This window comes from Morus notabilis, unplaced genomic scaffold, assembly GCF_000414095.1.
Source record: "Morus notabilis unplaced genomic scaffold, ASM41409v2 Scaffold879, whole genome shotgun sequence".
In the NCBI taxonomy this organism is placed as follows: domain Eukaryota; kingdom Viridiplantae; phylum Streptophyta; class Magnoliopsida; order Rosales; family Moraceae; genus Morus; species Morus notabilis.
In genome coordinates this window covers 163,496-178,620 of record NW_010366660.1, presented here as the reverse complement: position 1 = coordinate 178,620, position 15,125 = coordinate 163,496, and the positions used below count along the sequence as shown (strand labels likewise).

Genomic DNA, 15,125 nt, shown 5'->3' with positions numbered 1-15,125 from the left:
CGTCGTTTTATTAACATCAAGGACACGTCGTTTATGGTTCCACTCTTTGTTGACGTTAGTAATTCGACACGTTGATCCGACTACAACTTCATTGCCGCCTTTATTACAAGCAAGTAAAAACGACATATCGGTTTTCAAAGACCACAAAATATTAAAAATAATAATAATAATAATAATAATAGGCCTTTTTTTTCCTTTTAATAAAAAGTTATCCATTAAGACGCGTTTAGTGTTGTTATTTGTTTTGTCTTCTTCTCTTCTGAGCTCTTACCCTCTTCTGAGCTCTCTCTCTCTCTCTCTCTCTCTCTCTCTTCCATGGAGAACCAGGGCACGACCACATGCGAGAAGATCAACGGAATGGCGAACTTGCTGGGCACCTATGTGGCGTCGGCGTTCTTCGCGTCTCTCGAACGCTGCTCCTGTATCAACCTCTCCACCACCGACGACCACGACGCCGACGCCGACGAGAGCCACGACCGCCCTCTCATGCTCTCCTCCTCCAGATCCCTCAACCTATCCGACCACCGCGTCTCCGCCTCTCGGAACGACGTCGTCAACCTCCCCGTCTGAGATCCCGAGGTCGAGGTCTTCCTCTTTCTGTCTCCATTTTCTCTGTAATCTCTTGAAAACTTTGTAATCAGAAATTAACGAAATCGTTTGTTTGATTAATTTTTTCTTTCTCGTCTTCTTTTTGGTATTGTATTAATGATTTCTTGATGTGTTCGTTCGGAGGATTATCGCGGAACCGAATTGAAAGAATGATGAATTTTCCCTCTTTTCACGATTCCGTCCTTTGATTTGTGTATGTTCTTGCAATTTGTGACTGGAATTAATCGAAACAAGAACCAAAAAAAAAAGATTTATATTTTCTGCAATTTCTTGGATAATCTTGAAGGATTGTGATGTTTTAGGTTTTCAATTGCTTATCAAAATCTTTCTGGAAAACTAAATGCTGTTAAATCGTTGAATTTCTTGAATTGCTAATTCGATTGTGGTGTTATGTCATTCTTGGATTTGTGTGATCGAATTATTAATCACATTGTTAAATCGTTGTTATCCAGCTAGTAGTCTTTTATTACGTGCATTATTTGATTTTTGTTATTATTATTTTGAGGTCTTGCAAGGATTTAGATTTTGTTGAAAAAAAAATATTTTGTGATATTATTTTCTTTCTGCTACATGATTTATTAGTGTCCAAATTGTAAAGCTATCAAAATTGAAATTAATGTTCAAAATTTTGGGCAGAAATCGAGTCCATTATTCCGGATTAATTTATTTCCAGAATAAGATAATAATTAGCTACATGAGCTTGCTTTTCAACTTGTTAATTTCGATTGTATTCAAATTGTGGTTCTGAAAAGGTGAGAAAAAGGAAAAGTTATTCATAATCAATTACTTTGTTCAATGACCATAATGATGTGCTCTGCACCATAATGAGGAAAAAAAATAGTGTTCTGTGAATTTACGTGGATTTTTTTAATTTGTCAATTGCTCATTTACTTTAGATTTTGTATGAAAATGGACTTTTAATTTATTTATTTATTTTGATTTTATTTATTCACTTGCAATATTTTGAGGATCGAGAATTATAAAGCTCTCACTTTTTTTTTTCTTTTTAATGAAGCTCTCACATATTTTAGTCATGGATGATGCACTGTGGAAATATAACCATCAAATTCTGAACAATTACGATTATAAATTTATAATCTGGTAGTGCTTAGCTGTTGCGTGAAGATTTCCAGTGGAAATAAAAAATAAATAGAAATTATATTTCCGTTTTAAAAAATAAAGTCGTATGAGGTAAGATATAAGGTTGACAAAACTAGGAGTATAGAGTATGTTTGGAAAGTGTATTTGAATCATCATTTGAGTTTTGATTTAAATTTTTTGTGACATAACTATTTGAGAGAATTTTTTTAATTTAAAAATCCTTTGTGAGAAAAAAATATCATAATTTAAGTTTTGACTATATGTACTAAACAACCGCTAAATGATTTATTCTCACGAAAATAAATAAATAAAATCCCTAATGTTCAATTCTCACGAAAATAAATAAATAAAATCACTAATGTTCAGGTGAATGCTAGACAAATTGCCGGCGACGATAGGTTTCAACCACTTGGAAAAGTCTACAAATTATAAAAGCCAAATTCATTCGTTGACCATTTACTTTGGGAAGAAGGAAAAGATGACCACAATATATGCTTGTGATGAAATTCAAGAGGGTGGAAGTTGGGGCGGGTTGGCCTTTCCCGCAGCCTGCGCCCCGTTTGAGGCCTTGTCCTGTCTGTGCCCTGTTTGTTAAGGGAGGTGTCACGGGTTCGGGCAACCTGAGGGTTCATCGTTAACCCGTTTACAATAATACAGGAAAAAAAAAGCTTTTTTACATGAGTGTCCCCTTAACTTATCGCAATTGGTAAATTAATTCCTAAATTAAAAATTATGGCAATTGACCCTTCAAACTTTAAAAGTCTTGCATACCAAGTCCAATTGAAAACATGTTAAATTTTGGATAGATTTTCTTCACATGAGAATCACGTGACTTTAGAAAGAGGGTGTAATACATCTTTATATTTGAAATTTAACCCATATCATTTATTTTAAGAAAAGAAAACGAGAAAAATTTTAAAATTGAGAAAGAGAACAAAAACTGCGCTTGAATCTTTCAACATGCAACTTCTCAAAGAACAAGAAACACAAGCAGGTCTGAAACATCTCTATATTTGTTTATTTTAAATACAAACCAGCAACAATTTTTTTTTTTTTGGGAAAGGAACAAACCAACAATAACATCACTACCAACAAAAGAAAGTCAGAGTCTTAAATTGAACTACATTGTTTAAAATGAGAAAAGGCACATATATTTTCGTCGACCATATGTTTTGTTTAAAAATTGTCAAACCCGTCAGTTTTCATAAGAGGGGCGGAGAGTCCCCGAATGACTTTCATATGGAAGTTATGTGTACATGGATACATCTCCAAAAAATAATAAAAAATAAAAATAAAAACCTTACAAAAGATGAAACGCCCTTTCCTATTCCTTGTTGCCCAAAAGCAATTGTTTTTCTCAAAATAAGAACCCCAACAAAGAGTTAAAATATGAAATTTGAAGAAGAGGAAGACAATGAAGGGTATGCATATTAATTGGTAACCAGTCTTAACTATAGATTTTGGCCCCTTCTCTACTAATCTTGTTGTCGCCAGTGCCAATTTCGATATCGAGCTTTACTTTTCCTTTGTCCGTAAAAAAATATTCTATCTTGGTTTTATTGGATATGGTTATTTGCTGCAATGGCTTCATTAGTGTTGTGACACGAGAGATTCGTTGCAACGTCGGCAGTAGGTAGGGTAGGGGGCCGACGGTGAGTGTGAGGGAGGCAAGGGAGAAGGTGAAGGGTGGGACTAGGGTCTAGGGTTCTTGCTACTTTATATGTTTTATTTTATTTTATTTTTTTGTTAATTCCTAATTTGATCAGAAAGACCTAGTATACCCTCCACTAAAAGTCACATGTTGCTCATGTGAAGAAAATCTGTCAAAAATCTAACATTGTTTTCAATTAAACTTGCTATGCAAGGATTTCAAAGTTTGAGGGGTCAATTGTCATAATTTTTAGTTTAAGGAATAATTTGCCAATCGCGATAAGCTGATGGGGTACTCATGCAAAAAAAAAAAAAAAACATTGAGAGCAATGATAGGTAGTGGAGAGTGATACCTTTATGGTTTTGCTCCTAAATGAATAAAGGAACGCCTAATATGGCAACATATAAAATTATACATAGGCTTAGTTTGGTAGTGCTATAGATTTTAGAAAAATTATTTTTAGCTGTGCTGAAAGAAGAAGCAACTATTACAGAAAGCAGCTGAGTGTTTAGTAAATTATAATTATAGTAGCTGTGCTGGTTCTAAAATCAGTATAATAACGTTTGATAAATTATGAGGTTGAATTGCTGTGAATAGTTAAAAATTGCGACTATATTATATTATACTATAATATAATATATAATTACAGTATAATATATATAATAACTAAAATAATTAAAAATAATGATTATATTATATTATACTATAATATAATATATATAATTACAATATAATGTACATTTATCATTATATGTAATATAATATAATAAAACTATTATTAAATAACATATTATATAATTATGATATATAATATAATAATATTATTAAAATGGTTAATATAATTACAATATTATAAAACATATTATAATATTACATAAGAAATATTAATATTTCAGTTATAATATAATTAAAAATTATAACTATATTATATTATAATATAATATAATATATTATATTATCATTATTATATTGTATTAAACAAATATATTATAATTAATATATTATATAACCATAACGTGTGTAATACACTATAATATATAATAATATTAGAATTATAAGATTATATTAATATTTAATTATATTAATTATTATATTATTATTAATATAACAAATATAATTATATCAATATAATATAATGTAATAATATTATTGTAACATTATTAATATAATAAATATAATTATGTCAATACAATATAATATATTATAAAATAATAATTACAATATTATATTATAATTATACTATCATATTATTAAAATAATTATAATATAATTATAATATCATATTATATGATAATATAATAATATTAAAGTTAATAATATAATTATGATGTTATTTGTTAGAATATTAATATTATATTACGAGTCTGAATTTTAAATTGAGAATATTGTAAATTTTAAATTTCAGTTGGGATATTATGAGTATTATGAGAGTTTCATTAATTGTACTATGTTAATTATCGCATAATCTAAAAATTAAAGTTGTCTTTAGGCTACTTCTAATTTTAGCTGTAGATTCTTAAAAAATTCTTCAAAAAATACTTTTAAGGAGATTTACTAAACACTAAAATCAACTCTTGCCACAAACAGAAACTAATTTTAAGAGAAAAAAACAATACCAAACTAATCCATCAGAGTTATTTTAATGCATATATGAGCTTATTTCAAACATAGTAGATTAGTAGTAGTGTATGAAAGGCGTGGGTTCTAGTCATGTTACGAGATAAGGACATCTAAACCCGTTCCGAGACGTAAAGCACGCCCTTAAAGCTTAAACCCGAAGAAAAAATCGGATATAACCCATCTTATTGGAGTTTAGTGGGGTAGCGGGTAAAATTGCCATTCAATAGAACCTTGATTGATTGATTAGGCTCTACAGTAGGCCTAACGATTGTGGTTTGCGGTGAGGTTGGATCATGGGCCTACCTTCTTGCAACAGTTTTTTATAGATCTGTTTTGAGGAGAAACATTGGAAAGGAATCTCCAAAATCATGACATATTAGAAAACAAACCATGGATTGTCTGTTCACTAATCATGTAATTTAAAGATGGCTCCAAAAGAAGAGGACAGACATGCGTTGGTGTTGTCGGTGGTATTTGTGTTTAGTTCTCTTAACGAAGCCTCTTTTCTCAAAGCTTTTTTTTTTTTAAAGCTTGATACTTTGGCTGAATGCAGGTACATTTTGCCTTGAACTTCACGAAAAAAGAAAAAAGGAACAATAATCATCATTTAAGAAAAGAGGACATTTTTAGTGAGTTTTTTAACGGCTAAGTGCAGAGACATTAGTGTTTGCATACCTAATTAGTGTTCTAATTTGTTTTCTTGTCTCCTAATGGTGCTACATTCGTACCTTACTTATAAAAAAAAATTCAAAAAAATTCAAAAAAGTCCTCATTATTTTATTTTAAAACGATTTGCCTGTTTATGATTCCTCTATCCTATGTATTCTGTTCTCATGGTCATCCTTTGCTTTTGTTTTTATTTTCCCAAATTTCCTCAATTGCGGCTATGAGACTGTAGATTCTTCCTTTTCTTCATTGTTGGCTCTTTTTTTCTTTTTTAAATAATAATATTGTTGGACTAAATATGACATTATTTTCTAATTTAATTTTTTTGTTTTTACAAAAGACAGCACTCCCGGTACACTGTAGAGGCTCCTGACTCGTATCAATCTTGTCATGTCCGCTCTCTTACACAAGTTTAGTCCCTTTGAATTTGTCGTATTGATTTTGTTACCTTTTCTATTGCCAATTTGATACCAAATTTTGATTGATAACAAATTTTGATTGATAACGACCCTGTTTTCCTATTCCTATTCGCGATTCCGTTAAAGATTTTATTTTCTTTTCTATACCCTTTTCTTTTTTTTTCCTTAGTCCCTTTGAATTTGTCGTATTGATTTTGTTACCTTTTCTATTGCCAAATTGATAACAAATTTTGATTGATAACGACCCTGTTTTCCTATTCCTATTCGTGATTCCGTTAAAGATTTTATTTTCTTTTCTATTCCCTTTTCTTTTTTTTTCTTTTCTTTTTTTTTTTAATGATATTGGTCCGTTGTGATTTGACTACATGGATTTTCTACATGATCAACCTTGGATTCAGCTTTACGACAATTGATAATTTGTCGTTTCATACGTTTCCTAGTGCATGGATACTTGCTGATATTTTCAGCAACTTCCATATTCAGATTTTCATCGTAAATATCTTATAATATCTTCCAACAGTAAAAGAATAACTACACATTCTCATTGAACTGAAAGATACAACTTACAAGGCAACTACAAAATTGCATGGTCTTTGTATACAATATGTGACTTTGACAAACAAAAAATCAGAAAATGAGATTTTTTATTTCGCTTCACTAAAATTACAATTACATAAATATATGCTTCATGCTAGGCAGAATTTCTATCTAATTATTGACCAAAAAAAAAAAAAAAACCATAGTGATGTTAGACCTAAAACTGAGAGTAGGTACATACATACATTCATACATATACTAAACTTTCTGTTAGGCAAATGATGAAGGTGTGAGTTTTGAGGAAGTCCATCCTCCATGAATTGCAAGCAGCAATTATTATTGGAGTAATAGATGGAAATCATAATCTTCCAATAATCCAAGAGCCAAAACCCAGGTGTACCCTCTTGGCCCCACCATGAGAGGGATCAGAAATGGCAGACAAAGCAATTCAATCATTCAGACCAGCCAACATTACATAATGCAAAGTTTCCCCACCATTTCTTCCCCAAAGCAACTCCTACCACCAGCTTGGATTCCATCTAATCTTTGAGAACAAAGGAAACAGGGTTTTCTCTGCAAGGCCCTACTTCTCCAGACTGCAACAATTTGGCCTTCTCTCCCAACAAATGACTTCGCGTCTAATTCCTTGTGGCCCGGCAGCAGTCAAAAGAAACAAACCCCATCAACTGGCAAATCATAATCGTGTGATTAAGCTGGCTATCCGGATAAAGCTAACCTCGGCCACTTGCTGATACCGAGACGGATTACAAAACCGTGCGATTGTTGCCACTTGCCACAACATAATTCGGCCTCAGCACCTTCAAAATCAGAAAAGGGCCCGCCTTTGCGTCGGAGAACGAAAAAAAAAGAACCCCAAAATTTACGATATCGTATAACCTTTCTATGACTGTTGATGCTGCCACCGAATCACTTGTCGATGCTGCCTACTTTGTATTTGCAGAGCTACGTAATCAGCCAAAGAGAGGCACTGCAGGCAACGTACCTGGCAAAAGGGAATAGACAGATTTCTGAAAGCCATGCCAAACCAAAAGAATGTCAACGATGTATCGGTAACCCGTAATTGTGGAATGATCTAATCCGTCCATCCCAGCCTGCAGTCACTATAACCATACCCCACGCATGAGAAGTGGGTGTGTTCTTGCAAGACGATTTCAGAAACTTCAATTGGGACCTGTGCATTGTAGATTGTTTGGCCTGTGGGCTTGATATTGGAAGCTTTTCCTCAGGCCAAGTGGCAGATGCCTTTGGAAAAGACTCTAAGAAGAATTCTTGGCTTATAGAAAAACATTCTAATGAAGAAAAAGGCAGAGTATCTGATATACACTTATCCACAATGTGGAACTGACTTCCGTTTTCAGAATTGCCACATTGCAAACCAGACCACGGTATCGCAACAGATGCGTTGGTGGAGAAACGCTCACAAGATCGAACTTTTTTCGATTGAGAGAGAACAGTTTCTTCTTCACCAAAGCAACTCCATAAATATACATTAGAATCCTCGCATGCCGAGACTATATGTTTTCCGTCTGAAGTGAAAGACGCAGATATCTGGTTTCCAGCATTTCGTAGCCCTGAAAAGAAAAGAGAAACGAGGGTTATAAGGAACACTTCAAAACTGGGAGAACCTTAACTATCGCAAGTTTATATTAAATATTGGGAGGACAAGACAAGGAGCATGGACGTACCACGGTACTTTCCAATCACATTAAGCCCATGAAGAACTCTGACTTGTGAATCAGCACAAGTGACCATCACAATGCTCGAGTCTTGTGGAGAAAACTGGATGGAATAAAACATAAATTTAAAAATTCCACACACGAAGGAAATATGTATCTGATGAATTAACTCATAAAGAAGACGAAACATGCAGAAAAAAATGTTGCAAACGGAGCACAAGAGGGTGAGACAAATACCTGAAAACCAGTTATCTTTCTGCAGGGTGACTTCTTTTTGTTGTGCAAGCATATCTGAGCATCCAATTGCAATCGATTATCTGATCCAAGTGACAAAGAAAAAGGATATCAGTATCACGTCCAAAATCCTTTTATTTTGAGCATCCATGGAAGGTACATAGGTTAAAGCTTAGGACACACTTAGCATGTATTTCCTACAAGAAATAGGGACGAGCTAATGCAATAACACTCTCTATTCAATCCATAATTCTCACAATCAGTCTATTCAGAGAAAATGATTTATTCGACTAAAACAAGACCATAGTAGTTAAAAATTGACACAACACATGAATTGACGAATGAGCAGGAAATTGGAACTTATCATAAAACTTCCCAATTTATGCCAAGGAAGTAAAGGAAAAACAGGGCAAACAATGCAAGACATTGTTAGGAAAACAAACCTGATATGTTGTAAAAGTGGCAACTGCCTGTAATTGAGCCAACAATTCCCCCCTACATTACAAAGATCTTATGTCAACAAAAGGCGCTAAGAACATAGGACCCTACGTCCACATGGCAAAGCAAGAAACAGAAAAAGAAAAAGAAAACCACCAACCTGCCCATCAGGGCGATAACACACTGCGGTGACGATTTCTCTTATGTCAGTCCAATCAACAACTTGACAATGAGGGATTCCCCAGATACGAACTTTTCCATCTATTGAACCACTGATGAAGTAATCATCATCCACGGGGTTAAATTGGACACAGGTCACTGCATGACACATGACATAACAAAAATTTATGAGAAATAGATTTGACATGTTATAACAGATGAGCTCAGGATTTTACTGTGGTATAAAATCAAGCAGGGCAATTACTCAACTCTAAAATAGTCAGTAGTAGGACGAAAAGAACACAAAAGAGAAAAGACAGGAACTCACCATAATTACTGTGGGAAAAAACTTGGAGGCAGTCATCACATCCCACTCGCCACAAACGAACAGTTTTGTCAACCGATGATGACAGGAGATGCTGCATCAAATAAGGAAAAGATATCAATTTGATTTCTATTTCGTAAAGGAAAAGGACCTTCTTCTTGAATTCAAATCTTAGTTCTTATTGAATAACCACTTACATTATTCTTTGACCACGAAAGATCCAAGATCTCCCCGCTGTGACCATGAAACTCGTGCAACGGCTTCTCCAATATTCGAAAAACTTTTGGAGGAAAAATAACACAAGCCGAGTCTGAAGTTTTCTTCAAGCTCGTCGCTTTACCCATTTTCTCCTTATCCACAAACAGGGGCTTCACTTCTGACATGTGATTCACTGTGAAGTATAAGCAGGAAGGATCCAGTTCTGGAATGTGAAGTTCATTGGACCTCTCATCTTCCACAACTTGCCAGAGTCTTACCACCCCATCTTCACCAGCACTGGCGAGGTACTGCCCATCGGGACTGAATTTCATTGTCAAAATTGAGCCTTCATGGGCTTGGATATCTTGCCCCATGTAAAGAGCCGAAAGTTCCTTAGATCGCTTCCCGGATTGGCGAACCCTAATTCTTTGAGCCCTAGACCGTATAATTGCATCAAAGTCATTCGGTCTCAGTCCATCAGCACCCTGCCTATCACCAATGCATGTCATGGATCTTAATTTATTCAACCACCTGCTCTTAACCCCCTTCATTGTTCCCTCCAAAAAGCTTGTCTCCCTCAGTTTTTGGGAGAAAGGAGATGACCCAGAAGCACTCTCAGACTCCGCAGGCGACACCAGCCGCCCCAACCCTGCTTCCCGACCTTCACTCTTCTTCTCACACCGCCCCACTTCCTCCTCGTGACAACACTCCATTCCACCACAAAAATTCCCATCTCGGCACACAAAACTCTCCCTCGAACCCGAACCGTCCAAAAAATTGTAACTACCATAGGACCCACATGACACCAAAGATCGACTTGAATAGAACTCGCTTTCGAAACCCGAACTTCTCAACACAGCCCCACTATTATCCTCTCTAACTCTAACAACCTCAATTTCCATACAACTATCCATCAAATCCTGATTGGAATCCAATCCCGTCCACTTGAGGAAATTACTCCGACGCTCCTTAACGCTCCTCGGGCTTCGAATCCAAACATCGTAGTCAAAACGAGAATTCGAATCGAAAGTGTCAGAATTTGCATCAGAAATCGATGCAATATCTTCTTGGGCATCAAAAAATCCATTTTCCTCGTCCTCACTTAAGCTACCCATTATAGTTTCTAGTTCAACCCATGAAAAACCAACCTCAAAAGACCAACATTTTAAACCCTAGGCAATGTGGTTCAACTCTCTAATCCCTTTCCAGGCAAGCAACCCGAGAAGAAGAAAAAACTAAAAACACAAAAAACACAAAATTCGAGATAAGTCAAAACAGAAATGCTTATAAAATCCCAAACAACAATGTTAATAAAGAAGAATAAAACAAAAACCAAGAGATCCAACATGGATCCCAATCCACGCCCATTGAAACCTGGTCTTCCCCAGAATAAAAATTGATAGGTTTCAAATAAGCAACAACAAAACCAGAAATGATAATAACAATAATATTAAAAAAAAAACCCCAAAATTCTGCAGCGGAATAAGGGTCCATACCACTTCTCAGTACACAGAGAAGAAAACCCATTAACGGAATTTGAAGATCATTTGATTACAGTTGAAGAAATAAATCCAACAATAGAGAAGAAAAATATATGGTTCAAAAACGAAACGCGAAACGCGATTCTTTTATATACATATATAAAAAATGAATATAAAGTATGCTTACATGGTTTTCTTCTTTTTGTAATGGGAATTCTCTGAGAGTGAGGAGAAGGGCGACGATCGAAGCAACCATGAAAAAATATTGTAGTTTTTTTAGACTCTCTCTGTCTCTCTCTCTCTCTCTCGGAGCAAAAGGAAGAGCACTACGGAAAAATAAAAAGGGAAGGAAAAATATTATTTTCTAAATAACTATAGAACGAATTGATAATGACCGTTTAATTCACTGATTTAAATTTTTAATTTGAGTTGTTAAAATGTAATTTTATATAAAAAAATTTTATTGTAATAAAAAAGTTAGATGTGATTATTTTTAAAAGTTTAGGTTCGTTTATTTTGTAGATTTAAATTTTCAATTCGAGCTGAGATGTGATATTTTTTTAGAGCTTTTTATTATAATAAAAAAAGTTAGATGTGACATTTTTTGAGAGCTTTTAACTGTAAAAACTTAAAATTGAAAACTCAAATCCATAAAATGAACAAAAATAAAACTCAAATAGGTAAAATTAACGGATCAATATTTATTTTTAAGAATAATTTTGGGGTCAGGGGTAAAACAGGAACAAAGCTAATAATTTCCTTGATATTCGTGAATGGATGGCCCGAGAAACGAGATTTTGGGAGTAAGGATGTGTTTTGCTCTCTCTCTCTATAAATTTACTATATGATGATTTTATTCTTATTTCTCTTCTTTTTCCTTTTCACTCACTTTTTATTCTAAACTTTTTTTGCATGGATATTTTTAGATTTACTATCGTTTAATTGTTGGATATGTTTTTCTTTTCTTTTCTCTACTTTATGTCCGCACAAGTACAGAACACCGCAACTTTATGTTTGGTTAATTAATTCTTTCACTATTTGCGTAAAATTTAATTTGTAAGAAACAAAAGATAGAAAATGTACATATTAATTATGACCAATTTGTGCTTAATTTTATTTTTGAATAAAATATTGCGCTCCATTTCATTTCTCTGGCTGAGCATGCGTAATTTTTTTTTTAAAAAGGCTTGCGTAATGTTGGAATAAGCACACAAATCAGATTTTTTTATAAAAAAAATCTGAAATTAATTAACACACAAAAAAAGAAAAATATATTGTTAGAAACCGATGTGATGCGTCTTGCTCTTTTAAAAAAATAATAATAATAAAAGATCAAGGAAGAAAAAGAAAATCAGTGCCCCTCTCAATAAAATTAGGATTTATTTATTTTTTAATTTCATCCTGGAAGAATACTTGTAGAATTTGCTAAGATATATTGGGGTCTGGTTACCAAATTCATCGATTTATATATATAATTTGTGTCTTGCAAGCAATCGTTCCACATAAGTCTTGTAACAAATATTTCATATCTTTAACAATATAGTCATCTGGTCGGTCGATTTTTAATGTGCTTTGTTCTTTATATATAAACCATCAAAATAGGCGTCTAATCAAGGATTTATTTGCTTTGAGCCCTTTTTTGTTGTTGTTGAAAATAGTAAGAAATATGCCAATATGAAAAATTTAAGAAAGTATATAAGTCAATTTTTAATTATAAAAATTAATAGGTCATAACTTATCAAGTTATGGTTCATAACCAAATAAGTTATGGATAAATTTATCAAGTTATGATTCATAACCAGATAAGTTATGGACAAACTTGTCAAGTTAAAGTTCATAACCAGATAAATTATGGTTCATAACCAAACAAGTTATAGACAAAAACAGTAATTTGACATGTTTATTAACTTATGAAAACTATTAACCTATTAATTTTAATTCATCTCAAGTCTTAACTTATTTTTCTCTTTCTCCTTTTTTTTTTTTTTTTTTTTTTTTTTGTTTTCCTCCTTTGAGGAATCCCTGTTGTTAGTGGGAGTCGGTTAACATAAATGGGTCAGTGCCAAATTTTTGACTCGAAATTGTTTTATGTAATTTGAAATTGATTTATTTTGAGCAAATTTGAAATTGAAATTGAAAAAAGAAAAAAAGGGTTGATTCTATCCTCACAAAACAACGCTAAAATAAGTGAAGTGGTCAATAGTCAGAGATGATGACCTATATGTTGGTTTTATTCTCTTTTAGACCGGTGACCAATGTCAATTTGTCACTCACTTGACATTTCTCAAATTACTTTATTAGGTCATGCCCTTTTTTTCCTTTCTTTTTTTTTTTATGCTTTTAAATGTCATAATTAGGTCTAGGAATTTCCATGTATCTCCAACAAGACCCAGCTGACAAATAATAATAATAATAATAATAATAAAATAAAAAAAATGACAGCTGAAAGCTGTCTGTCACCTGTATAAGGGCATGGGAGTAATGCATTTGCCCATGAATTTGCAGCCCCAAAAATCATATAATTAGTTTCATCCTCTAGGACCCCATTGTTTTTCATATTATTAATAATTGCCCGGATTCTGAAATATTATTTTAGTTGTTGGCATTGAAGATTTAAATAGATTATTGAGATCCCTCAATTGATAATTGCGGTTGGTTTGAGATTTCATGTGATTCTTAGGATCCAATAATATGAAGCTAATATATTGCCATAATTATAATTCATTAAAGGGAGATTCCAATAATATTTTAGAGATTATAACTGTGGGATTAACCAAAAAAACTGTAAGCTTGCCAAAAAGTTCACTTTAAATGTAATTGAATGCTAAAGTAAAATTGTTGGTACGAATTGGGTTAGCTAGCTTGCTTTTAACTCCATTAGGTTTATGTCGCCATTAAATCCAAAATAAAATTAAAACCCTAAAAAAGTCAAAAGTAAAAAGTGGGTTTGTTTCAAACAAACCGGGCAATTTTACTTTTTAATCTCTTTGATGACAAGGATCCCCTAAACCAGGGAAATGGTTAAGGTTTGTCCTGTCCCTTAATACAAAGTTTAATAATTGTCTTATTGCTCGGTACACTTATGAATTATGATTTTCAAAGTATTTGGACAATATTATGCAATTGCTAGCTCTTGATGTAGAAGTTAAGTTACGTGCATATATATATATATATAAATATTGTTCATTTCACTGATTCGAGTTTTGTTACAGTAAAAAATTTTGAAAAACAGTCACATTTAACTTTTTTATTACAATAAAAGGCTTTTACATAAATTCACATCTCCACTCGAATTAAAAACTTGAATCAGTGAATTAAACGGACCTATGCGACAATTATTACTCTGATTAAACAAAGTAGAATTAAGTCATTATTATATTAAAAAAAAGACCAAACCAATATTATTGGTTGCGTTGAATTATGACCAAAACTTCATATAGATATATGAAAAAGGAAAACCCTAATGATACAATGTTTCTTTGGTGTCCACCTTTTCTCTCGCAACTTTTTGTGTGATGGTGATTTGCACAAGTCGATCGTACTCGAGAACCCCCCAACAGTAAGAGACAAACAATCTTATAATTTTTTTTTTCTCTTTTCTTTGTGAGAAGTGTAGAGTGAGACACATCACACATTTGCATTTTTTTTTTCTCTTCTTTTGGCGTTAATTAAGCAAATGCCCTCCCGTTGATTTTGTTGCATATAATATTTAGTTTGCTATAGCACTTTTTTTCTCTAACATATAGAATATAGATGTAGATATTAGTTTACTATTGTTAGATATAAAAGTAGTTTGCTATACTTTTTTGACTACATTAACGGGGTTAATTAGTTGTTTATTTATGGTACTGCAGTTTCATATTGCTATCTTCGATATTAATTTATTTGGTGGGTTGAGTGTTGACGTGGGTTAATTTAGGTCAAGAAATATAATTATCTTCCATTATTTAATTCATGAAATTAAAATTAAAGAGAAATAACGCATAGCTA

The 15,125-nt window shown here is 33.0% G+C and overlaps 2 protein-coding genes across 3 annotated transcripts; one reads left to right on the top strand and one right to left on the bottom strand.

Annotated features, from left to right (window-relative positions):
* Positions 1–252: 252 nt before the first annotated feature.
* LOC21395095 lies at positions 253–781 on the top strand. The gene has a single exon (XM_010110932.2). It carries the CDS (start codon positions 316–318, stop codon positions 568–570), a length of 255 nt encoding a protein of 84 aa, XP_010109234.1. The 5' UTR covers positions 253–315; the 3' UTR covers positions 571–781.
* A 5,941-nt stretch (positions 782–6,722) lies between these two features.
* Positions 6,723–11,437, bottom strand: LOC21395093 (WD repeat-containing protein 44). Of its 2 annotated transcripts, none has more exons than XM_010110930.2 (8): positions 11,323–11,437; positions 9,654–10,889; positions 9,460–9,550; positions 9,133–9,290; positions 8,978–9,029; positions 8,538–8,617; positions 8,310–8,403; positions 6,723–8,195 (listed from the first exon to the last, which is right to left on the bottom strand). In XM_010110930.2, exons 2-8 carry the CDS (start codon positions 10,767–10,769, stop codon positions 7,660–7,662), a joined length of 2,127 nt encoding a protein of 708 aa, XP_010109232.1. In that variant the 5' UTR covers positions 10,770–10,889; positions 11,323–11,437; the 3' UTR covers positions 6,723–7,659. The 2 variants fall into 2 exon arrangements, with proteins under 2 accessions (XP_010109232.1, XP_024029771.1); XM_024174003.1 differs by lacking the exon at positions 11,323–11,437 and adding an exon at positions 11,151–11,200.
* Positions 11,438–15,125: the final 3,688 nt, after the last annotated feature.